The sequence below is a fragment of the Acanthaster planci genome, linkage group LG03, assembly GCF_054643075.1.
Source record: "Acanthaster planci isolate LZ-2023a linkage group LG03, COTS_SCS, whole genome shotgun sequence".
NCBI classification, from domain to species: Eukaryota; Metazoa; Echinodermata; class Asteroidea; order Valvatida; family Acanthasteridae; genus Acanthaster; species Acanthaster planci.
Window position 1 is genome coordinate 7312641 of NC_141779.1, and position 26026 is coordinate 7338666.

General features: G+C 40.7%; 1 protein-coding gene across 8 annotated transcripts in view; it reads left to right on the plus strand.

Annotated features, from left to right (window-relative positions):
- LOC110983770 (tubulin delta chain-like) overlaps positions 1-26026 on the plus strand; it is a 63605-nt gene that overhangs the window by 36366 nt on the left and 1213 nt on the right. For 7 of the 8 annotated variants that reach the window (XM_087134859.1, XM_087134857.1, XM_087134853.1 and 4 more), the window contains 7 exons: positions 4547-4688; positions 5181-5366; positions 14842-14955; positions 15982-16054; positions 16913-17051; positions 18390-18547; positions 19680-22268. In XM_087134859.1, the coding sequence (XP_086990985.1) occupies positions 4547-4688; positions 5181-5366; positions 14842-14955; positions 15982-16054; positions 16913-17051; positions 18390-18547; positions 19680-19754 (887 nt within the window). In that variant the 3' untranslated portion in view covers positions 19755-22268. Of the gene's footprint in view, positions 1-4546; positions 4689-5180; positions 5367-14841; positions 14956-15981; positions 16055-16912; positions 17052-18389; positions 18548-19679; positions 22269-26026 lie in introns of those variants that run through there. The other variant, XR_015424837.1, reaches the window with a different exon arrangement.

Below are 26026 nucleotides of genomic sequence, written 5' to 3' on the forward strand. Positions count from 1 at the left end.
CTAGTCCAATATTCAAGGATGGTTCCAGGTCAGCAGGGGGATAAAACAAAAGTTCATAGGCAGTGTGGGTAAAGATGGAGCTAGTGGATGGTGATCAAATACTCAGGTAGAGCATTAACAGTTACATTAAACAGTCTAAGATTTTTGGGGTTTGGCTTGGATATGCGACTGGAGCATGTAATGACTGGCTGTGGTGCCTGTGCTTGGGTAGTTGACAAGGCGGGTTTGATGGGGTTGGTAGGAGGTAGAAGTCGGGCGAGTGGTGTTGCTTGGGAGGGTGTTCCTGGACTGGCAACAAGTGTCTGCGATTGCGGCAGTAGAGGGTGCCTCAGACACTGACAATGTATGATCTGGGGTTTTCCTAATGTTTTGTGACGATTCCAAGCTGATTGTGTCCTTTGGGTGTTTGGAGGCAGACAAATTGGCCCGGGGCGAGTGGGGAAAGTGGCTTGGCGAATTTGTCATAAGAAGATTTCTGGTGGTGGCGTCACTTTCATTGCTGTGCTGTGACGAGTCTCTGTGATGAGTCTCTTGGAGGGGAGCCAAACTGGGGTTGGATGGAATGTTGCAGATTTTCAGGAGATTTTTCCGGTATAGGTTGGAACGTTTGTGTTTTGTCTTCTCAAGGAGTTGTTTAGCTTGCTTGAAGCTTTCTGCCAGGCTGTTCGATTGCGGGAAGTGAGGGCTGCTTGTGATATGCTGGAAGCCCCAAGATTGTGCAAACTGTTTGAAGACAAGGCAATCATACTGTCTTGCGTTGTCACTGATGACGGTGCAGGAAATTCAATGGATGGAAAATTGTCTCTTCAGGATTTCGATGATGGTAGAGGCACTTGTGTTGTCAAGTGAAGCAAAATCACCAAACTTAGAGGCATCGCAGGTCACTGTAATTGGCTGGTGGACGTTGAAGTACTTGAGTGTAGGTGCATGAGCAATCCTGTCCTTGATCTAGAGGAATGCTGTGTTGTGTTGGTCAAGTCTGCATGAGCTCGCATGGTGGAGCAGCTAGTTCACTCAGGTTTGGCCAGGTATTAAGTCACAATGCAAAGGAAGCATTACAAGGCAGTGACACTGTCAGGGAGGGGCATGTCAGTAATGGCACTGACTTTGGCAGGGTCATGCTGGAGTCCATTTGTGGTTAAGATGTGACCAACACCGGAAACTTGTGGCAGTCCGAAGTGGCTCTTTTTAGGATTGAGATGCATGTTCATTTTGCATACACGGTCAAGGACGACTTCGGGTTTCCGTCATGCTCCTCTTTTGTGCATCCACCCACAAGTAGGTCGTCAACTATGATGGAGCATGGAAAATCTGCAAAAAGCTGTTTCATGGTACACTGATACACTTAAGAGGCAGAGCAAATACCATATGGCATGTGAAGAAAGTGATATCTGCCGTGTGGTGTGCTGAAGGTGTCAGCAGTGATGACTTGTAGTCCAAGGGAATTTGCCAAAATGAGCATTTGGCATCTAGCAATGAGAATACTGTGGGGAGACGTCCATCTTGGAAGCAGCTTCCTCTACTGTGCCTGTGGGGTGATGTGGGCATTTATTAGTGCAAGGTTGAGGTCGCGAGGATAAATACACAAGTGTATCTCGTCACTGTTTTTCTTATGGGTTGCGACCATAGATGAGACCCAGTCGGTCGGTTCAGAGTCAGGAGTTATCACCCCAAGGTTGGTCATGCATTGAAGTTCGGCTTTGACTTTTTCTTGCATTGTAGCTGGGATGCAACATAGGGGCAAACGACTGGTATAGCAATTGGGTCCAAGGTCATGGAGTTGACAATGGGAAGTGACCCAAGGGATCCGTCAAAGAGGTCAGAATAGTCTTTGAAGACCTGGGTTGACGCAGTGTCACATGATACATGATATACCATGTTGCTGATGGACAGCACACGAACGATTGCTTTCATTTGTGCATCAACAGTGTGGAAGTCAATTTTGTGTTCAGTTTGTCACTTTGTGAATTGTCAATGCAACATGACAGTGAGGCTAGTCCAACTGTGGATAGTTAATTACCTCCATATGCTACAAGTGTTGTCGATTTAGAGCGATCCGTAGGCTTGGGTGGTGCAATAACATTATAAAGGCACATGGGCAGGACGTTGCAATGTGCACCAGTGTCAAGTTGGACTGGAATGTGTGTGCCATTCACAACGAGTGTAGAGTGGACGTCATGTTTCAAGTTCAGGTCTGTGTCATCTAAGGCCTGAACATGAAATGATTCTTGCTCAACTATGGTGTAGTCGTCTTCATCTGAATACTGGTCTGGGCTGAGAGCATGGACGCGTCGCTTACTGCGACAGTAGTCGGCAAAATGGTTTCTGTTTGTGGCAGCTGTAGCATGTCTTGCTATAAGCTGGACATTCCCATCGGTTGTGGAAAGTGCCACAATTTCCACAGGGCTTTTTGGGCCGTGGCTGATGTATACTGCATGTACATGTAGATTTCTGGCTATGGGTTGGCTTGAAACGCTGGGCTTGTTTATTCTGGACAGCACTGATGCTTGAGCTGGACTCCCCTGAGGTACCAGAAGAGGCCGACAACATTTTGGCTGATTTATCATTGATTGTACAAGCTCCACGGTACACTTTAGGTCGAGTTTCTCAAGTTCAGCCTGGGTGAGAAGAGATTTTTGAATTTTTTCATTCTGCATGCCACACACAAGCCTGTCTCTCAACATCTCGTCAAGGTTTGAGCCAAAGTGGCAATCATTTGCGAGTGCTCTCAGTGCTGCAGTTGATTCACCAGCCTGGCGATATTGGCTTTTGAACTGGAAACACGCCATGATGCTGGACTTTGTGGACTTGAAGTGCTTTTCTAGTCTGTCTACGATTTCCTGGTAGGTAGCCTCATTTGGTTTCTTGGGACTGTGAAGATCACTGATCAACTTGTATGTTTGTGAGCCAACAACTGAATTGGTGGTAGTGTTCTTCTCAAAATATTCGCCGAGGTAATCAATGTACATTTTCCATGTCTCGTTCTTCTCGCAAAACTCGCCAATATTGCCAAAAGTGGCCATGGTGTATTTACAGAACAGTTCCGGTACTTAATGATACCATGAAGAATGTTGTTGACTCGGGTTGTGTCGAGTAACACAAGGCTTTATTTCTAGACTGACATGTGTCCACTTACGGACATGGGAGCAGCCATGACATGAATGATGCATGCTGGGATACATATGCATACCGTACATTGGGGATGGGCCACTATAGTAATTGTCCGATACTGCTACAGATAGCATGTAGGGTTTGTTCTATTATGCTGGAGAGAGCAAGACACTCAGTGCCCCTCAGAGGTACTACTTGGCCCTCTTAATCATTCCATTTCTGACATGATATTAGCGGGCAAAGATGAAGATCTTGCCTTACCATCAGACGGATGATGCAGTCTGCCTCAGCTGCGAAAACATTTAGGAAATGACTGGACTGTGACCTCATGGCCATATCTTTGTGTTTTCTCTGTGTTTTCACTTACGACTGATAAACCACCCTCATTTGGGTCTCAATCCTTGTGTTTTGTCTTTGATATACAGTACATGTATCCCCCATTTTTATGTTCCACTGTCACGCTAGAGTTATTAAAAAAAAAATACATCTTGAAAATAGAGTTATAGAGTTGAGGGAAAATGGATTTGAGCCTGTTTGGTACATGTATTTCAACTACACATTCTGAAAATGAAGCGTATCCGTACCCTGACTCCCATTCACTGCTCATGTTTGAGCTTGCTTTATGTCTGGTGTTTTGTTCTAGACTTTGCCTTTTTGAAATTTTGAACTAGTTTTTATTCGGGGAAAAATAAGGAAATACATGTATAACTTTGCTTAGGGGCAGGTTTGATGTTTGTGTACATTGACTGCACATCAAGACACATTGTAACAGTGAACAAATAACTAGAGGGGATTTGCACTGCACACATAATGCCTGTTCTCAACCTACTGAACTGACTATATGTTGCTGGTTCCTCCCATTTGTCAATATCTTTGTTTTCTTTTGGCACTAGTCAGGATCCCAAAATCTGTACACCCATGAAGCTACATGTATTTGGTATATTTGGTATGCAATATTTAGCGACATGTACATGTAAGGATCATGTCTAAACTCATAATGGAAGCAACATGAGCAATTTTGCAAACCTGGGAGGTGGTTTACTGCTTTCGGATTTTTTTGGGGGGGGAGTTAGGTGGTCGCAGAATTCAAATCACACTGTAGTCATTTTGTATATATATATAGATATGCTTCACATATGGATTCAAGTGGTATTTATTTATGTGTGTGTGGGTGTACATGGATGGGTTGGTGAATGTGTGTGTATGAGACATAGTCCTCACATTTACATGTATACGTTTCGAAAATGTACATGTAATGATCACTTTAGTAAATTTAATATTGTTTCAGTTGTCGTTAAACTTTATTTAAGACTGCTTGATGCTGCCTTATTGTTAGAATAAATAATTTTAAAGGTCAAATCAACTGTCAAAAGATTTTTTTATTGTTGTGATATAATTGATAATAAACACAGTGATGATGTCTCTCTTGCTATAGGGCAAGGTTCTCGTCTTTGTGAGAACATAAAAGATGAGTATCCAATGGCCTACATACTTTCTGCAGTTGTTGCTCCACATATTTCTGGGGAAAGCCCTCTTCAAAATTACAATACCATTCTCTCATTAGGATGGCTTCAGAGGTGAGTATTTCTTTTTGTTAAAAGTTATTTAATAACAAGGCAACTCCAAGCACGAATGTTGCACAAGAACAAACCTGAGGTTAAACATTTGTTTGCAATTGTGTGGAAAAATTTGATTTTAAAATAACATCTGTATGAACTCAGAAGACCTCCAGATCTGTGTATATGTATTCAAGACAAAATGTTAGATGTCAACATCTCAGCAAACAGTAGTCATTGATTCCTACCAAATATGGGTGAATGTTGACTGGCTGATAGCTGAAAAAAATTGAGGGCACTCCACTCCACGTAGAGAGTGTCATGCACATGCATGCTTTGTTCCTGAACGACTTTGCTTTTTTGAAATACTGAGCTAGCTCAGCGTGAATATAGAATAACCAAATGAAACTAACCATTATATATTTTATGTATGGCCCAAGCTTGTTTGCAAATCGCAAAGTAAATTTGCACAAGCACTCCTAAGATTATGTATTACATTGATGATTTCCACAGGTTTTCTGATGCTGTTGATCTCTTCAAAAATGATGAAATTCTCCATCTAACAATGGGAGCAAATGCTGCAAACAAAACGAGAAATTCCCAGCAGACATCTTTAGCTGATATGAATTGTTACATCAGTGATTGCATAGCTGGAATGTGTCTTCCACTTAAAACGAACTTGAAGAAGAATGAAAAAAGGTAGGTATTCCTTCAGCCTCAATCAGTAAATGGATTCATTTCTCTGAATTGTTTATGTATAAAATAACAAGATCTCATGGAAATTAAAAAAGGAACAAATCAAAATGCATTTTGCAATAAATAGTGAGATATTATTCAAGAGAGATAAGACATTGAGATCATTTAAATGAAACCGGCAAGTGCTGTGAAGTGATAACAGGGAACTAGTGTTAGTTTGTATTTGCCTTTCATTGATTACTTTTACTCCAAAAGCAGCCTTCATCTGTCTTTTGTATAATAGCTGAATTGTTTGAACAGGATAGGTGCTTTAGGATGACTGTTATGGTACATGAATTAAGTATCAAAAAGGGAACCAGGACCTTCAACTCCTACTTCTTCAGTAAATTGGTAGTCCTCTGTATTCAACCTACATGTACCCAAACAGTCAATGCAATATGTAAATTTCCCATGCACCTATTATTATTCACTGAAAAGACTTGATCATCCATGGTGCACCCTGACCTCCCACATTACATTGCGGTCACGCTGCCATGTTTGCTCTTCTTTTCTCAGTACTGTAATATAATGGATGTGTCTTTTCATGCATTTGATCATTTGGTCATCAATCCTTCCTCTGAATAAAGGATTACCTTGATTTTCACCTATTTGTGACCCGTCACGACAAAATGAGAGTAAAAATTTCATCTGTTTTGAGGGTTCAAAGTCATTTTGAAGAGGAATTCAATTTTTTTGGTTTTGTAATATTTGGAAAGAGTAACCTGTCTTTTATTTAATTCCAAATATTTTGCAGGATCATAAATGTCATTTTCTCAGCAATTTTGACGACAGCATTATTTGTGCCTGGTCTGAAATGGTGAAACAGTTCCGAACAGTGTCGGAAACAAAGACACAAAGCTGCCAGAATAATGTCACATTTTCACATTATCCTTTTACTCTGAGTGTTCCATGTACATACCACTGGAAAATTCTCTTTTTGCTGAATTCAAAATACCAATATCTCAATATTTGAAAATTATGACTTTCAGCTCATTGAATTTAGTGACACATCACATTTGTTGGTAAGAGTGTTATTTGTACTGTGAGGTTCGTTCCAGCTGCACTTGTGACTACTTTACCGCATTACTAACAGGCCTACACAGAGCTGAACAGGGGCACCCACTTGGATATGGCTAGGATCTCTGCTTCTGCTGGCAAGCTGGATAAGAATAAAGGCCATAGCCATGCAAAGAAGGGCACCCCCTAGGATCTGGCAAGGACTCCTGTCTCATTTGGCCCTACATAGAGCTGACGGGGAGGCTCCAAGGACCATTGCATAAGACTGCCTGAGCAAGGGCACCAGCTGGCCAGGATCCTTGTCAATCTATCGGGTCTACTGAGCCAGTCTGAACTCCCCAGAGCATGCTTCACCCGACATCTCCTGTGCTTGTCCCGTCATCACTGTGAAGTACACCCACGTCCGTAGACCAACTTGGCCCAAAAGAACCCACTGAATGACAGCACTAGAATCCCCTGCCTACTCCAGCGGGCATCGGCTGCCGTTCTTTATCAGTGAGAGAAACCACTTCGCAAAATCAACCTAGCGTACTTCCACTCGTCTTGATAATCAAGACACCAGAGCCGGCTCCCCACACTCTGCTGGATCCATCCCATCTGATACACCGTCGGGCCACAGTGCTGTGATACCCAAAAGATTTATCAGGTGCCACAGAGCCCACTGGACTGCTATGCCACCAAGGCTTTAGACCACCATGGTCCATCTGCATCCCAGGTTTCAATTTGGTATCTTCAGAACATCTCACCATGCCTGGACTGGAACTTCAACCTGAAATGATTAAGCTCATGCAAATTAAGACCAGGAAGGCTCCTCCTGTGATACGACCCCTCCAGCCTCATCCACCACTTCAGCCACTGGATTGCCTAAGAAATATATGGGGCAAGCACTCCTCTTCTTCATCTAACACCTTGAAGTCCAAGAAGAGGTGCTACTCTGAACATCAGGATACTTCTACCACGACATGAATGTCGGTCTTCCAGTCCATCAATAAAGCCTTGACTTCCATAGCTCGACACCTCAACAGTTAGCCTCCTCCAGCCTCTACCACCCTGGACCCAGACCCGCTCCCACGGGGCCAGCCTCCTCCTTCCATGGCAGCGAACTGCAATGACACCAGGTGAGATACATGTACATTATCCACCAGGACTCGCACCAGTCAAACACCTGCTCCCACTTGGAGCACTCATAGATTGCACTGTGGAACAGCCATACCCTAGATAGATCAGCTGATCATGTCTTCAAATAAGGATGAGATTGATTCTGTCAGTTGTCTCACTTCCTCCAAGAGCCGCCTTCTCTGATGGGACATGATTCAAATCCTTCAACAGGACAGATGGGTACATGTACTTACGACTCTCACAAATACTCTCTCGAGTTCACAAGCACCCCTCCACCTGAGGTGATACTGCAGCTGACTCCAGTCCCAGGCAACAAAGACCAACGCTTGGTGCTGGAGTCAGAGATAAATTCCCAACTACAAAATCATGCCATCCTTCAAGTTCAACCCAGCCAAGTGAAGGAGCAAATGGTGTCCCTTTACCAATCTGAAACCGCTGAACAGATTCATCTGCCCAAAGAAATTCTGCATGGAGACATTCTGATGGTAAAACACTTCTTACCCATCCCATCCTGAGCCTTGACGGTCAATCTCTAGGACACCTATCTCCATGTACCCATTCACAAATGTGACTACAGGTTCCTCCGCTTCATGTACATTGTACAAATGGAGGACATACAAATTCTGAGCTCTTCCGTTTGGTCTGTCAACTTTGCGTAGAGTTTTCACCGAGGTTTCAAGGACCGTCACTGCCCTTCTATGACAGCTGGACGTCTTGATCTTTCAGTCCGTGGATGACTGTGTGATCGTCGGCCGGAACCAAGACGAGATTGTAGTGTCAACTCACCATACTTCTGACCTCACTACCCAACTCAGGTTCCTCATCAACCAAGAAAAGTCAAAGCTGATACTATCCCAGCTCCCACCTTACATCGGGGCAATGCTTGACCTCTGCAAAGGCATCATCACCCCGACAACTGGACGGGTTGCCAATCTGTAGAAGTTCATGTCACGATTTGAAAAACTCCAAACTATTGAATTATTCTGAAGCTTGAAATTTCTCTGATGCAACAAAGAAATCAAACAAGATCACACTGATATAATGAACAAATAAACAGTTATGATTTAATGAGAATGGTACACTTGTGAAAAAATAAGGATAACAAAGAAAATATTGATTGGAGGTAGTTTACAGTGAAAGGATAGAGAATCAAGAAAAGGTTTTATATAAACAAGATGTTCTTACGGGCAAGAGCTTCGCAGGTACTACAGTAGAGAATGCTGAACTCCACAGATGGCGAAAAGCAGTTCAGTCCTTGACGGTGCAAAAAATGAGCTGCCACTGGGACGAAGACCACATCCAATAAGAATGACTGGGCTCGAGATGAAATGGCAAGGGCATGATGGCCATGATGGCGCAGATTTGGGACTTGATGATCCCACAGGCTGGAACTGGATTCAGTTCACAAACTGTCTTTTCTGGAACAAGATTCAGCTCAGGACTTCACTTGGTCTGGAGGAAGTTTTCTTACAAGTGTTGCTCCACAGACGACTCGCCACCACAGGTTGAAATGGTGCAGAAGACTTCTCACAGCCTGTGTACGGTAGAATTGCCTTTCAAAATCTGTCTAGCTGTGTTTGTCTCTCTTGCTCTCCTGTCCTTGTCTGGCAGAGCCCCTATTTTAGAGTCTAAAATTCTTCTAGAAATTTCTTCTCATTATGTAAGTTTCTTAAAATAGACTCTTCAACATTACTCAACGTTACAAGAAACCTTACACAGAACATACACTAGATAACTGGAAATATCGTCAGCTTACAAGAAATTTCCCGGACGTACAACAAGAATATTCTGGACTACATTGAGGTCATTTTAACTGTGGCCTGGGGTCAAATGCAGGTCACACATAGAATTGTGTGTGGTACTATTACCTAATCTGCCACAGTACAGAGACTGTGTGTGTGTATACATGTACATGTACTGTACATAACACATGTTTCACTTACAGTCTTCTCAAGTGCCCCCATTTCTCACCTGGCTCTGTCCCCTTGGATTGATGGCCAACATGGTGGACTTAGTACCATGGAGCAGGCTTCATACGAGACTGCTGTAACTCCAGCTTCTTTCTCAATACCGTCCCAAGACAGATCCCATCAACCATCCAATCAGTGTATCAGAGGATCTTCACCAACATCTGCTATGGTGGCTAAAAAGAAGATTACCTAAATGCTGGACTCATGGGCAAAACCCGAGATACATAGTGATTACTGCCAATATGTTGTTGCTGGGATTTGGCCTCCCTTCCCTGACATCAGGTTTCAGGGAACTGGGATGCCCACTTTCAGGAAAATCGCATCAACGTCCTGGAACTTCAATTTTCAATAGCTACATCATTTCTTCATATACATGTACATTGAAGGGAAGAACATCCTGGTCCTGTCAGACAATTCAATGGCGATGGCCTGTATCAGCCTTCAAGGGGCATACATTTCCCCAGTTATGCATTCTAAGATTGAAATCTCACATTGGACAAAAAGCCATGTGATAACCTTCAAGCAGTCCACATTGATGGGCTGAAAATACGACAGTGGACGTGCTCTGCCATGACGCGATCCACCCAACCAAGTTGACTCTGCACCCCAGCATAGTCAGAGAACTCTTCTTGGCAATAGAGACATCACTTCTATCTCTCTGCATTAGTGCAACTCTCAGTGTTTTGCACCATAATGCTGCATCCACGTGCATGGGCCATGGATGCTCTACAGCTAAACTGGACCGGTCTACTAGTTATGCCTTTCCACCTATCTCATCACGGATCAGCCTTGGCCCCAATGCATACAAAAAAATCGGCTTTGAAGATGCCTCCTCCATCTCCTACAACATGGCCCTTCATCATCTCTTGCATGGTATGTTCATCGAATGCCCCCATACCAAGCGGCTAGTCATGTCCTGCAACTTAAGCAAAGTCCTCCACATGCTTACTGGGCCCCCTTTGAGTGATTTCCCTCATATGTACCAGCATCAAGTTAACCTTCCTCCTAGCCACGGCCACTTCCAGACAGGGCAATAAACTGCAAGCCCTCTCTGTTGCTGAAGGTCGCATTGGCTGGGAGCTGCATGGTGTCTGCCTGATCTTGTCCATCGATTTTGTGACGAAGAATCGGACCCTGTCGTTTGAGCCACCGGATATTTTTGTGCCCCTGATAACCTCATATTGGAGTCAAAAGGAACAAACTCCTGTGCCCGGTCCACATATTGAAGTGGTGCTTAGGCGTGAGGTCAAAATAGAAATGCTTTTGAAAGGGTTCAACACTTTGTAAACGCTAAGCCCACCGACAGTCAACATCAAACAAATGAACGCTTCAGCAAGGTTGGCCAAACCATTTGCAGTTGAGTGCACCCTGCACTCTGCAGCTTCCAGTAAACAATGAACTGCTTATTGCATTACCGCAGCATGGGCTTCTGCAGTCTCGTGGATGAGCCATGACAATAGCTCTTTACTTTGCAGCTCCGCAGGAGGATTTAGATCGGCAGACTGTTTTAACTTTCTGATAGAGCATGTGTATTGAGTTGTGTTGCTAATAAAGTGTGAAATATCTGTGCTGTCGGTTTCCAGACAAGTCTTTTCAGGACTCGCTACCCTGTAATCTTGGTATTTTCTTCCTCCGTATCATGAATCAAATACACACCGAACTGTATACCTGCAGAATCAAATATGCTCACTCGAAACAGTATTTACCTGAATCATACGTGACGTTGTGTTCTGTTCATTAACGCATAGTTGTAGATAAAACCTCTTTTTGGCCCATGTGTGCAAACTGGGACTCAGCATTACGCATGTGTAGGATCAATGAAACACGTACATGAACTACATGCTTTCCACTTCCAGCCTGCACCTGCACGATTTAAGGATACATGCTTTAAGTCAATAGTACATGCGTGCACGTTGCATTTTGTTTTGTAAGGCTCTTTTGTGCTTTTTTATACTTTGTTGCTGCTCAAAATTCATGTTGGGAAACAAACATGTTGGGTTTTATACTAATTTCTGGTGTTTGACTTTATCTATTAAACTTTAATGCACAGTAAATAAAAACAAACACAAGTTAATCTAGTGCTGCAGGCAAACCACCAAACCAAACTAAAAATCATCAAACAAGGCACTTTCGAACTGAACCGAACCAAACTGCTCGGTTCAGATGTTCTGCTTTAATATGGCATTTCTTTAAGGCACAGGGGAGTACATACAAGAAAACTAAAAAAAAAAAAAACAACAAAAAATGGATGACGAATTGTACGGCATGCTGCACAATGCGCATGCATGAACATACTGAAACTTACAATGGCCCCGTATCATGAGATAGCTGTATCAACCAAGAATATGCAACTTGCAGCATTGCCACTGCGTAACATTTCTAAATTCTCACTTCATCCAATCGTCCTCATGTATATTCAGATTTAGTGTTATATTTGCCAATCTCCCGATAGCCAAGCCCTAACATTCCATTTTAGGCTAATGACGTTTCATATTAGGCCAATGATGTCATAAATGGCCCTGCAAAACAAATTTTGATTTGATGCTGATCACAGTCAGACTCGTGCTCGATCAAAGGCATCTCCGGAGGGAAATTTTGCCAAGTGCTCGGTCCATGCAGCGCTTCAGCGCAACACGCGAGAAGAGTTTTGTTCGCGGGGTGGCCTAACTTGCCTTTCATTTCATCATGAAGGGGTTGATCGTTGTGGGAATGCAAAGTAATGGAATTTTGCCGGATCTCAAATAACAAAATGCTGTTATCCCTCTGAAAGAGGCTGATGGAAAATTGCCCCTTTGGTCATGTGGGCGCCATCCTTTTTCGTAGTTGAATCTATTTTGCAAAAATAAACAAAACACAATTTTCTCGAAATCTAATTTGTTCTTGTATTCCGTACTGAAGGAGGAAAGTCCTAATTGAGCATATTGTTTTTTCTATATGCACATATCTTAGGATCGTTTTGTTGAGTCAAGCGTGGTCCTCACACAACCACTTCTGGCTGGCAAAATAGGTCAGAACTGTCACACCTCTGGCAGTAATTTGTTATGGAATTAACTCGTAAATGAACTCTGGCAAAACAGTTTGAAAAAATATATTCAAATCAATGTTGCTCGCGGATGGAGATAGATAGGAGATTCATCACTTGCACTAACATATTTTATACACAGAAAGTCTGTGGCCTATGTGGCACGGTCGTAGCAAACTTTTCAGTGTTTCAGTGTGTGCTGTACATGTACATGTGTGTATGCTCCAACCGAACCAAAATTCGGCAAAAAATTTCCAAACAGTGTCCGACCCGAACTGAACCTTGACACTTACTTGCAGCACTATTTGACACGGAGTTTCACTTTTTTATTACCTTCAAAGAAAATTGGTACACCTTACTGAATTTCAAAATGAATTCATATCATGTCTATGTCAATACTTCTCTTCACAGATGATATATCAAGCGGTAAAGTAGGTAACTGTGTGGCAATTCCGATCACACCCATATAAACTTCTTTATTTCCCAGTCTAAAAAACACTTAAAGACAAATATTAGTCTTGTGGCGATGTCTTTTTATCATAAACTAGCCACTCCAAATTTTTCTGAGGCTAGAACAAGGCCTGTAGCCTAGAATGCAGTTGATTTTGCATCTCTATCACAAGGTGTTACCCACTAATCCTACGGCCAAGGCCAGCTGAGGAGGGCTGACCACTGAAGTTCTCCTTGAATAGGATCTATTGTTCACAGCTAGGGCTGTGTTTAAAACCACAAACTCCATTGTTGTCAGGGTTGCTTGTCAGGGCAGACGTTCTTTTCAAACTTTTGAACTGTCCAAAACCAAGTGAGCAATGGAGTGAAGGGGGATAATACCAACCGTTGAACTTTTTCTAAACCGTCTGTATTTTGACCGCATGCCTTAGCAAAGACCAACAGCCAAGGGAGATATCATTGCCTGCTAGCAGTCTCGGCCATCAATTTGCCAACCCAGACTGGCCATCACGTCCTAATGAACAACGTCAATGCTACATCAGGGTCCATGACTTAATTAAGGGCAGTATCTACATGTACGTGTTGGTCTTATTTTTAGGGGGTCTTAGGTCAAGGAAATATCCTGCAGACCGGGCAGATGGCAAGTCACCCTGAAGACCTAATTATTATAAATCTGATGTTTGACCTGCTCTATTATTATTTTTTTATTTATTTATTTCGGTTTAAAAACAATATCAATTCAATCTTTATGAGTCGAGGGAATCATAATGATTGATTTACAAAAATTAAAACCATTGTAATAATTAATAATTAAAATTCAGTCAAAACTATTACAAATTTCCAAATAAACCACGTATGACAGCCACAAAATCAATGATGCCAACACCAACAACAAATACATGTATTGCACTTAGGAGGAGCAAGTTAAATTGTCAACTAAAAGGATAACAATTACAAAAAAAATTAATGGCATTAATTATTTTGACCATTTGGGGGACTGCCGACTTTTTGTATTTGGAAGTATGGCAAATTGGGTTAAAGAGACCATGATTACTTCTAGGAGGGCGGAAATTTGGTAAGGAACTACAAAGTGGAGGAAGTAAAGATCTTTGTCTTGAGTGCACTAAGGTTCTGGCAATTTTTCCAATATTTGATTTACATAATTTTATTATTTACAGTTCACAAATGTATACGTGTATTAATCATTTTCAGTGCATGTGTTGTAGCCAACTTCTCAACTAAGACTGGTGCTATTTTGCATATGTATTGACTGTTTGGGTAGGTTGAATGTATCCTCCCTGCTCCCTTGCCCTGAGTTGTTTTCTAAAAGGACAAACATGGTGGCATGACTGCAATGCATTATGGGAGGTCATGGTACACTATGGATGATCAAGCCTTTTCAGCAAATAACAATAGGTGCATTAGAAATTTGCATATAATATTAACTGTAGGGGTAGGTATTCTCTAGCAGACTCGTCCCACACATGTGGGTAGGATTTTGTGATTTAGTTGGCTAAAGAATCAAAATACCTGTAGCTTGATCTTTATTTCATAAGAAATCATAAGTGCACACCAAATAAACTTGACATGCATGTATGATAATTTTGTTGTGACCAGTTGTTGCATGTACATGTATAGATGTAGCTGTGTGCCAAATGCAAGAAATGATGTGGAGATGACATCGTCACTCAAAACTGTTTACACTGTGCTGCTGCAAATCATGTTCCAAATGACTTTATAGAAATATGTCAGACATGGTTTTGCACTTACCAAATTTCTGCTCAGGGATGCTTCACTTTATGTACAGGTCAGACAATGATATATGAAAGGTCAGTGAAAAGCCATGTTTTCCTATTAACAGTTACCTTTCAACTGATAATGGCATTTGCACTGGTAATGAGCTGTGGGAGATGCTACGCTCTGTATGTCCTATGCCAGCCTATAAATTTCTGCATACTGCATGTGTTTGTAAGAGGTAAGATTTTCCTTTAACCCTTATAACATTCTGAATCCAACAAACATATGCATGATAGGGGGTTAGGGTTAATGCACCTGTAGGAATAGAGCAGAACACCACCACAACAAACACACCTGTACTGAAAATTTTAGCAATCCTGAACACTCCATTTACCTCCCAAAATATTCATGACCTTTAACACTGAATACTGGAATTGGTTTTTGTTAAAACTGATGACAGTGACTTAAATTGAAGGAGAATTTAGGTATTAAGAAAATTGATACAAAAGGCCCGTATTTTGAGAACATGTATTATTTTTTGTGGTAAGCCATGTACCTTGGGCACAGTATTTGTGCATAGGCGATGATTGATGGCTATGTTAAAAATCTAGCATTTTTTACATTGAAATCCATTGAAATTCATTAAAAATCAAAATGCATAGACAAATTAGCATTATTACCTTATATCTACCTTAAATCTTATCACATTGTTTGCTGGTTTTTATGTTTTCAACATTTTCATTGCATTTACTTTTCTGAATTCAGACGTACCATTGTTGGTCCAGTGCGATTGATTGGCTTACCGCCCATTGTACTGTAGTTCTTGTAATTCACACCTGCAGTAGCACTGTATGTCGTATAACCACTACCTGCTGGGTGGATTTTTCTTCAGCGAGATGAGATGACGGGACCTTTTCAAGATTTTCCGTTTTCAAAATTCTTCCAAAATTCATGTGTTCATTGACTGGACATTTACACCCACATGAACGACTGTCTGGTGGCTACTCTAATCTGACAGGCAACCTTCATTGACGGTCGAGTCCTTGTTTGAGTCTGAGTATGATGTTGTATAAGTAAGTACATGTACACATACATGTACCTCCACACAAGCATACATGTGCGTAGACTTCTTCCTTATAACATTTCAGAAAGAAATGTCAGAATTTGGGAATCCCTCATCGTCATTTACTATTTCATTGCAATTGTCAACTATGATGTTTATTGGCTTATGTAGATGAATGTACTCTTCTACTTCTGTCTCCAGCAAGTCATCATGGGAAGCTACAGCAGAGAGTGTGGTCAACCAACTCACCAGATATAATAAACAAGGAAATGCAGTATCCTTTTTTTCTTAAGATTGTTTAAAGTGTAATATTTATATTCTTTGACCTTTTAAAACGTCATAAATTTTGGGACATTGAAGGTTACGAATTTTCCTGTGTGTGGGAGCTCAGAAATTGTCCTTAATTAGCTTCCCCAAATTTTTATTAGCATAAGAATCTTTCAGTTGCACTGAGGAATGTGTCATGAATGAACCAGCATTTATCAGTAAGTGACCAAGCTGTTAGTCATCCAAGTGCATGGATTGTATAGGTGTGTACCAATGTGTGTGTATGTGCGGTTGTCACTATATATTAAGGCCTGGTTATAGAAGGAAATATCTGATTAAAGTTTGATAAATCAAATGCTCTAACCAAGCGTGTAATTTTTTAATATTTATGAATTTTGTACCAAAAGATCCAACTCTTGCATTTCTCATTATAGAGATGTATGAATTGGTATGTATTGTGTAGGTTGATGTCATAAATATTGGTATTGTGACTTCGCCATTTCCTACATCATTGCTGGACTTTGAAAACAGTGTTTTAGAGTGTGTTTCTCAGTACTTTCCCTTATTTTTGGCAGAAGCAAAAGAGAACAGTTTGCCAAGTATCCACTCAACTAACTTTTCAGATAAGTGTTCTGTTGTGTGTCTTTAGTGCACTCTTATGTGTTTCATTATTTTCTCAGTGTTTTGCATTAGGATGTTGTTCATAGAATAATTAAACACACATGAATTGGAAAGTGTTTTGTGGATTGTTTCATTACTGATTGGCAAAATGAACCTGTTTATTTTCAGTCTGAGATTAAAAGAGTGTGATATGTATATATTGACTCACTATTGCATAATGTTCCTTAACCTGCTTTATGGTCAGTCTGTATCATTAGCTAATTTAGCTGTGGTTCGAGGTGATACAAGTTCATTTCCCTACTCCTTCAAAAGTGTTGAAGACAAACTGAAGGCAGGTTACAATTGTGTCCGGTGGAATCCATTCCCTGTTGACTTATGGACAGGTACATGTATATGTATATTTGTATGTGATATGTAATTGCCGAGCTAGTTTCAGAGCACTGATTTTATATTGTATTCTTGTCTAGTCTTAAATTCTGATCACAGTACCACGCAGCCCTTCCATATTTCTGTATTTGTAATTTGTTGAATCAGTTGGTCATTGTAATGAGGAGTATTACCATAGTATGGTACTACCCTAACCCAGCACAGGTGCACATGTGTGCACAGTACAGTATTTATGCAGTGTTTAAGCAGAAGTTCAAATTTTCCAAATATACCCACCTCAGTTTCTAAAAATTCTTTACTTAAGAAGTGTCCGGGAGCTAATGTACATATGTGTATGTATCTGAGGTACCATATGATGGGTTGAGCAATTACTTTGAGCATTTTTAACCACTTTGTGCCGGGGCATTTTTCAATGTTGATGATGCTGGGCCGGCATGACTATCATTTTTTCCGTTTTCAAAATCCTTCAACAATTCATCATTCCATTTAACAGTCGTTTATAGCCGCACCAAGTAATCTTCAGGCACTACTCTAAGTTGACAGGTGACCTTCATTGACGCCCGAGTATTTCAGCCAGGCCTGCAGCCTTATAAACAGAGCCCAGATTGTGCGGTGTTATACAACTGTCTTTTGTTCACGAACCTGGCTCAGTGCACTGCTGACCTCTTTTCAATAGGGGCCAGATTAGCGTGCAGCGGTGCTGTGTGGCTCATAGCTGCAGTGGTGGAGCGCTTTTGTCCCTGGTGGTAATCCGCTTGCTCTCAATGCCCCAAACCCTGGTTTACGGGTTTCAAAATAACGCTGGATTATCACCAAATGCAAATGTCGGTAGTACTCTGTTACTTGTTTTGTGTGGATTATGTCTGCATGTATTTGACATCATGTTTTGTTTTGTCATGTTTCCTGAGGTACACCTTGCCTGACTGTGAAATACTCCGGCATAATTGTACAATGTTTCTGAGTTATGACAAAGTACTTTGTCACATTTGGGGTTCAAACTGTTCTTGAGTGACCAATAGGAAGAGTAAGCCCATGGGCTGTGATGCAGGATTGCTGTTTTGTCCTTTGACATAAACTAAATGTGAATTGAACTTAACTAATTGCAAATGGATTTAAATAGATTAAATAGATATAAATTGTTTTAAATAAATCATAAACAATTTGCAGTTTCCTGTAAGTGAAGTTTGCTGTGAAGAGGTTGGAGGGGTAAAATTGACAGACACTTTACCGATTAGCTAAAGGCATACGAGACAACTTTTTTTATTAAAGTAAGCTGTAAATCAGTGGAAATTAAATCAGTTGTATTTGTAAAAAATGTTGTATATTTTTTGCAGGGCAGGAAAATATGATTGGCTGTACTGAGTGTTCTCTGACAGTATGTGCAAATACAAGCAGCTTTGTTGAGTATGCACAGTGTATACTGACTAAAGCCAAAGTGATGTACCATTCTAAAGCTTATCTACACTGGTATCAACAGTGGGGATGTGATGAGGTATATGTTTACTTTTTCTAACTTGTGTTAGTGCTTGACTTATTCTGGGAGAATATGTTCCTGGCACCATGACATAATGCTTGGTTGTTGCGTAGCGAAGGCATTTTCTTGGGGGGGGGTGCAACACCCCCCACACCCCCCCCTCGCTACGCCACTGGTTGTACTTGACTTTGTTCCACTCCCACAAAGTGTATAGAACTGTGTAATTTTGGTTTTCACAAACTGTAAGCAAGCACTGTGCACACGCATTCAGTGCATTTTCATAAAGTCAATTTTTCTGAATTTTCTGCGTTAAAAAGTTGCCATACGTGTAAATGAGTGGAGTAAATTTCTACGAAATCTTTAAAACATTTTTCTCCAAAATGTATATTCACTACTGCTTGTGTGTCCCTTTGTGAAAACCAAAATTATTCCACAACTTGTCAGTGTTTGCAGTGCGGGTGCACATCCAGGTGGAAGTTCGCCAAACCAAAATTATTAACTTTGTGATTTCAAGAAGTGATCATATTAGTACCTGTGTTTCAGTTTGTGACAACAATTAGATACCAGTGTATCACTATACAATATGCCACAAAGAGCTTGTCACAGTGAGGCTATATTTCAAGTTTATAGTCAACAAAAACGTGACTGACTTGCCCCAATTAGCATTTGAACTTATGTCAGTATACGCTTTTTGGAAATTTTTGATAGACTGGAAAAAAGAGAGTAGAGTGTGCAGAATATACACTAACGAATCTTCTACACAGACAAATAACATTGAGAACAATTCAAGTTCTCCATGTAAAGCTGGCAGAATTTGTTGACCATTTCCCGTAGTTCACTGTGAAGAGCTCTTTTGCAACCTCTTGCTTGGTGATATGTATTGCAAATCTCCCATATTATACTATGGAAAAATTCCTGAGAGATTCATACTGGTGTTTACTTTCCCAGGAAATTGTGTCAGATTTTACTGGTACTGTGATTAAAGGGTCGTCCATAATTTCCCCTACCCACAAGACTGTGATAGGGAAAAATACTCATTACACTGGATTCTTTGTGCATTTTGGTTAGATGATTCCATTATAATGTGAGTAATTAAGGAATTATTTAATTTTCTCTCTGAATTATTGTTATTTTTGTTTCCACTGTGCAGAGTAATTTTGTGGAATCATTTGACATCATGGAGAATGTTATTGAAGCCTACACTTCAGCAGCATCAAGGAGGTAGTTTAAAGATCTCCTCTACAACACTTACTGTTGGAATTTAAAGTCCATCATTACCTTGGAAAAATAGCAGGTATTTTGATGTAGATGTATCATGATTACAGTTAATGAGTGATGATGATAATGAACAGTGCAAAACAATTGTAAAGCAGTATTTCCTTGAAGTGCCCAGGACCTACAACCCTGGACAAATCTCATTGGGCCTCCAACCTCCAGACCACCTTTCAATGTTCTATGAACATAGAACATAGGGTCTATGTGCACGGTCTGCGCTCTGGCGGGACATAACAACATTGATTGGGGGAGCCTAGGGGAGGGGGATGGAGAGGGTGCGGCTATTGGCAAGTGTCCCAAGAATTTCATCCAGGATTGTCTGAGTTTACACATGCCTGTTTATGTGTGAGTGGGGAGGGTCTGTTTACTTTGAGTGTGTGAACCATTTCCGGCAGTGACCGATACGAATTAACACTAACTTCATTAGAATGCATAATGACATCTTGATGAAAATGAATTCTCAACACGTCAGGAGTCAGCGTGTAGCTATGCAAAGTTTTTATCTGATGAATTCAATCTTAATTGTGGGGACCCACAAGGATCTTGCATGGGTCCATTACTCTTCACTCATACTCGTCCAAACTGTTTGATGTGGTTAATTGTCACCTCCCTAATGTTCACTGCTATGCAGATGATACCCAATTGTACATGTATTTATCGTTTAAACCTTGCAATTCTATTGATCAGGATCAGGCTTTGACTTCTATAGAGAATTGTATCCATGATGTAAGACAGTGGATGTTGCAAGATAGATTGATAATAAATAAATCTAGACTGAGTTTATTAATATTGGTACTCAGAAGAGTTAGCTAAACTCCATACTCTTGACCTTTCAGTTAGAAATGCTAAGATATTCACATCATCTTATGTATGTAATTTGAGATCATGATTTGATTCTCATTATCCATGGATCAGCACATTGCTAAAATATGTTCTCTGGCATTTCATCACATTCATAATATTAGGTGTGTAAGAAGATACTTGACTAGGAGTAGCTTGGCTGTCTCAGTTCATGCCTTTATAATCAGTCGTCTCGATTATGGCAACAGTTTGTTTCATGGTCTCTACCATTCACAATTAGCCAAAATACAAAGAGTGCAGAATGCAGCAGCCAGGCTTGTACATGGTGCATCATCACAAACTCATATTACCCCAATACTTTTTCAACTGCACTGGTTGCCAGTGGGATTTCATGTTCAGTTTAAATATTGTTGTTGACATTCAAGGCTCTTCATGGTATACCCGTACCAGTAGCCCCGAGATATCTCACTGACCTGACCTCAAAACCAATTCTCGATATTCACTGTGGTCACACAGTAACCTCCAAGTAGAATATCCTCAAGGTAGAATGTTGAAACACTAGGGATGACCGGATGAGGGCATTTTCTTATGCAGCACCATAATTATGGAACAAATTTCAATCTTTTAACATTTATAAACTAAACTTAAGACGCATCCTTTTAAGGCTGCTTTTTAATGAATTACCAGTAGCTTTGTATATTGTGAAGTTGTAATGAGGTTATTATGTTGTTGCTTAGTATTTTATTGTCTGTTTGGCATTTTTAACTTTTATCTTTTGTATTAATGTTCTGGGAACTTGAACACAGTATGTGGAATCTGCACCTTATAAATTTATCATTATTATTATTGTAAGCCTCATGGCCCACATGGGAGGGGGTCAACACACTTTGTATCAGACAGATGGATAAATCACACTTTAAAATGCTGAACTGCCAAACTTTAATTGAAACAAACTTGCACAGGGAAAATCCCTATCAAAATCTAGAACATCAACAAGGATGGCAAAAACTTACACATAGTCCTACGTATTTATTTTTGCCAATAATCTGACGTCAAGAAAAAAACAATGCTTTATCTTTCACAAATCCAATAATACCGGTATACAGGTAGTCTACAAAAAGCTTTAGGGTCCCTTATATTCAAGAATATGAGTTCTTGATTTCACTTGTACAGTCAAGTCCCAAATCTGTACTCATGGCGAGACTACTAGTAGCTAGTTCAGTTGACTTCATTTGAAGTTTTGATGACAATCACACAGGTTCAGTAGGCCCAGGACTATACCATAACTCCTGCTTGGAGACTTGAGGAAAGTCCAGTGACGGAGTTGCACATCATGCAAATAGAACAATTCCTGTCCTCATGAAGGGGACACATACAAGTTCACCCGATTGCCAATCACCAATGACTTGATCCACTCTGCATACAGAGTAGATCCAGCGGTCCAGCCAAACAGTTCTTGGTTTATGCCCTACTGATTGCTCTCCTGCAGAGTACAGTTCATGTTAGCCATGTTAACTCACAAAACAACAAGGTAATTCTGAGAGTAAGAGAAGAGCAAAATATGCAATTCAACAAAAGACTTGTGTCTTTGCATAAATAATTTGGCGTATCAAAGCAGACTTCATATTAAATAATCCACCATTAAATAATCCAACATGTTAAATTCTGGCGTCAGTACACTTATTCTACAGTTCTACAACTTATCATGACATTGCAACTTGATCATTTTGGATAGAAAGTAGCATTACTCAAAGGATTACTGGTCAATATATCCATTAACTTTCTTTTTTGGTGTATGCGTGTAATGCATTAAAAAGGGTTCCTGGTTTATAATACATGTACCTAAGGAATTACATGTATTATACACGCAAATTGCCATTTGCCCCAAAACATTAATTAAGCAGTAACCCTAACTCGCTCAAAAGTGTCATAATTATTTCATTTATCTTTTACACAGTCTCACCTGAGTGCCATAACTTAAGATTTTCAATCAATTGGGGTCTTGAATTGACTTTTAAAAGGAATCTTGCCTCTTGTCTGAGGAAATTTCGCCAAACATGCGCGAAAACATGTTGCTCTCCATGGTGATAAGTCTCCATAAGTCTGAACGCTCAGTTCCCCAACTTTACCACCAAAGCATCACAGATATAACAGATAATTGTATATGATTATGAGTGGTAACAATGTTGTTCTTGGACCCTCTCTAGCAGCTGGAGTAAGAGTGCACACCTAATATATAGTCAGTAACATTGAGAAAAGTGCCAAAAACTGGCTGTTAAAAACATGTACAAAACCTATGGAAAAAACCTGCATCTTTAATCTCATGTCATGTGACCCTTATGATGTCATTTTGACGATTTTATCCTGAGACCCTCTCTCCATGGTGGACTACGAGTGTACATAAATAGAATAAGTCAGATTGACCAGAGTGCTGAAGACTGGCTGTTGAAAAACGTGTACAAAACCTATGGGGGAAAGGTAAATATTGTGGCACTGCGCCCCTCCGACGAAGGCGAGGGCGCCCTCCTCCTCGAGGCGCGGTGCGTCGGACGGCACGCCGGAGAGTCCCTGAGCGGCTAGGGACGAGTCCGTTGGGACCGAAGTATACCGTCCCCAAGAAAGTTGGTCTTCGTCGAGATGATGGCTAATCTGATTGGTCGAAACTTAATGACGTAACCTGGACAGACCTGACTCGAAATAAACTTCGCCTGGACTCCTGACTTATATACAACAATTCACAAGCGGCTGGTTTATTCATCAACACACTCAACCAATACACCAGTAGAGGGCGCTATTGACAGGGAAACTGCGTGATTATACGTGACCGGACTTCGCCCAGAGCATGCAGCGAACACCACAATTAATTGCAGGCATCCAGTGCCGAATCAGAGACTTTAGCAAGTCTACGGGGCTTATTGTCAGGGCTGTGCTACACGCAACTCACGTCACGAGATAGCAATGCGCCCTTGCATCGACCGCAAGCTCCTATCAGGAACAACACCGCACCACCAATCAGCCCCTCAACCTACCGAGCCCCTCAACAGCACACGCACCACTCGGACTTAGGCACAGTCACACTAGGCTAGGTGACTTTAACCCTTGCACAGGATTCTCGACCCTTACCTCAGGATCAGCCCTTTATCAGGACCACTAAGCGTAGCCTACGCGCGCCTTTTATAGCTTTCGCGCTGCTATGACCACGCCCGCGCACGTGCTCACGTGACTAAGCAGTGACTTCCACTGCCCTATCGCACAACCACAAGGCGGAGCCTATGTGCCGCGCTTGCTTAACACACAGCTATGCGCGCCTAACATCTGCCTCTGTTACTGGGCAGAGCGCCATCTATATCTTTGCACTATGCCTAGTGACTAGCGCCCTCTGTCGCGTCACAATATCCAAAAATCAATAAAAAACTAGAGGGACGTGGTTGTGAACAACCACAGAGCTGTTTTTAAATTTTCGTTTTTCATCTTTATCATTTTGGAAAAACAGATCAAATCAACTTGTAAGAGAAATTTTTCTGATATTGTAATCCCCAAGTGACCACTGGTAAGATCGATAAAAGTGCGAAGTGAAAAAACGTGTACAAAACCTCCGGATAAAACTGCAACTTTAATCTCATGTCATGTGACTCCCGATAACTTCACTGAGGTGAATTTATTTTGATGGCCCCACGGACTACGTATGCTCCCCATACAAAGTAACTCAGATGTATGAGTGCAACAGTGTTTGGCTTTTGAAACACGTGCACAAAACCTATGGAGAAAAACTGCAGTTTTATAGTCATGTCACGTGATTTGTGTTTATATTGAAAAAATGTTATGAAATATTATTTGATATTTGGACACTTGGGTATATTAGTAACCAAACGAAGACAAAACAATTTCTCTTTCTTTCTCCTAGTAATCTTCAGCCAAAGTTCTGCTCTCATTAAGATCGATATGCAATACCCCTTGTAGAAAAACGTGTAAAAAACTTATGGAGAAAAATTAATTCTTCAAAATTCAAAGATAAATCACATGATGATGTCATCATGACATCATTATTTCAGTATCTTCTTAGCTTTAGGGTAGTCCTTCTTGTAACTTAGATGAAGATCTGAGATTGTTCAGTGACAAAAACGGTGCCTTGAATCTGTGTACAAAGTCTAATGGATAAATTAAATATTCAAAAATCAATAATAAAAAAATTGATGATGTCATCTTGCCAAATTTCTTCTAGGACAGTCCTTGGATGATCTTTAAAATTGTGCCAAGTTTGAAGTCAATCGAATCACTATGGTACCAAAGTTGATTGCTGAAGAAATAGTCTGAAAAAGGGGAAAAAAGGGGGAAAATAAAGAAAACTAGAGGTTTTGTCTGTCTTAAGGACAGAGCAAAGGGCTTTTTCGCATTTTCTTTTTTTCCCTTCAATTGGGATACTACCACATTCTTATCACTTCTTACTCAAACATCTATCCAAGAGTTCCCAAAGTTTCTAATAATATTTTTGGTGACCACATTAATGACAAAATAGTCGAACCTTTTCGGACATCAGGAGATATAATGAATTAATTTTTGCACCCTTTACATCATGTAACTTTGTTTATAACACTCATTCTAGCTATTCTACTTATCTACGAAATTCCTGCCCTATCAGACATGTAGTTCACAAGATATAGGCTGTGAAAAATGTACCTCTAATGTCACATGACTAGCCACATGATGAAGTTCTTACAACATCAGGTCAATGTTTGTCTAATTAAGCTCTTCCCTTTCAAGATATCTGCAAGGTTTGAACCCAATCGGACATGCATTTCACGAGATATAGTTCTTTAAAGAGTGCATCTTTAATGTCACATGACTTGGCACATGATGACATCATCAACACCTCAGGTCAATGTTCTTCTAAAGCCCTCCTCTTTCAAGATAAAGGCAAGGTTTTAACCAAATCGGACAAGTCCTTCTCAAGATATATTGCTATGAAGACTGCACCTTTAAAATTACTTCACTTGTCCTGTAATGACGTCATCATCACATCAGGTCATTAATGTTTGTTTTGGGCTTCAGCCCAAGACTTGAACCCAATCGGCCATGTACTTCAGGGTATATAGTGCTGTGAAGAGTGCAATTTTATGTCACGTAATTTACCACTAATTGATGACGTCATCATCACATCAGGTCAGTATTCTGTTGAAGCACTCCCTTCTCAAGGTATCTACTAGGTTTGCACTCAATTTGACTTGTACTTCACGAGATATGATGTTTTAAAGAGTGCACCTTTAATGTCAGGTTATATGTCATCTCTTGATGTCAGTACTATACACGTACGCAAGGTTAATGATTGTCTGTAACACATCCCTCCATAACTGCCTGCAAAGTTGCAGCCAAATGGATGTGTACAATACAAGTGGACAGTGTGTTCATTGAGAAAAAGTGCGG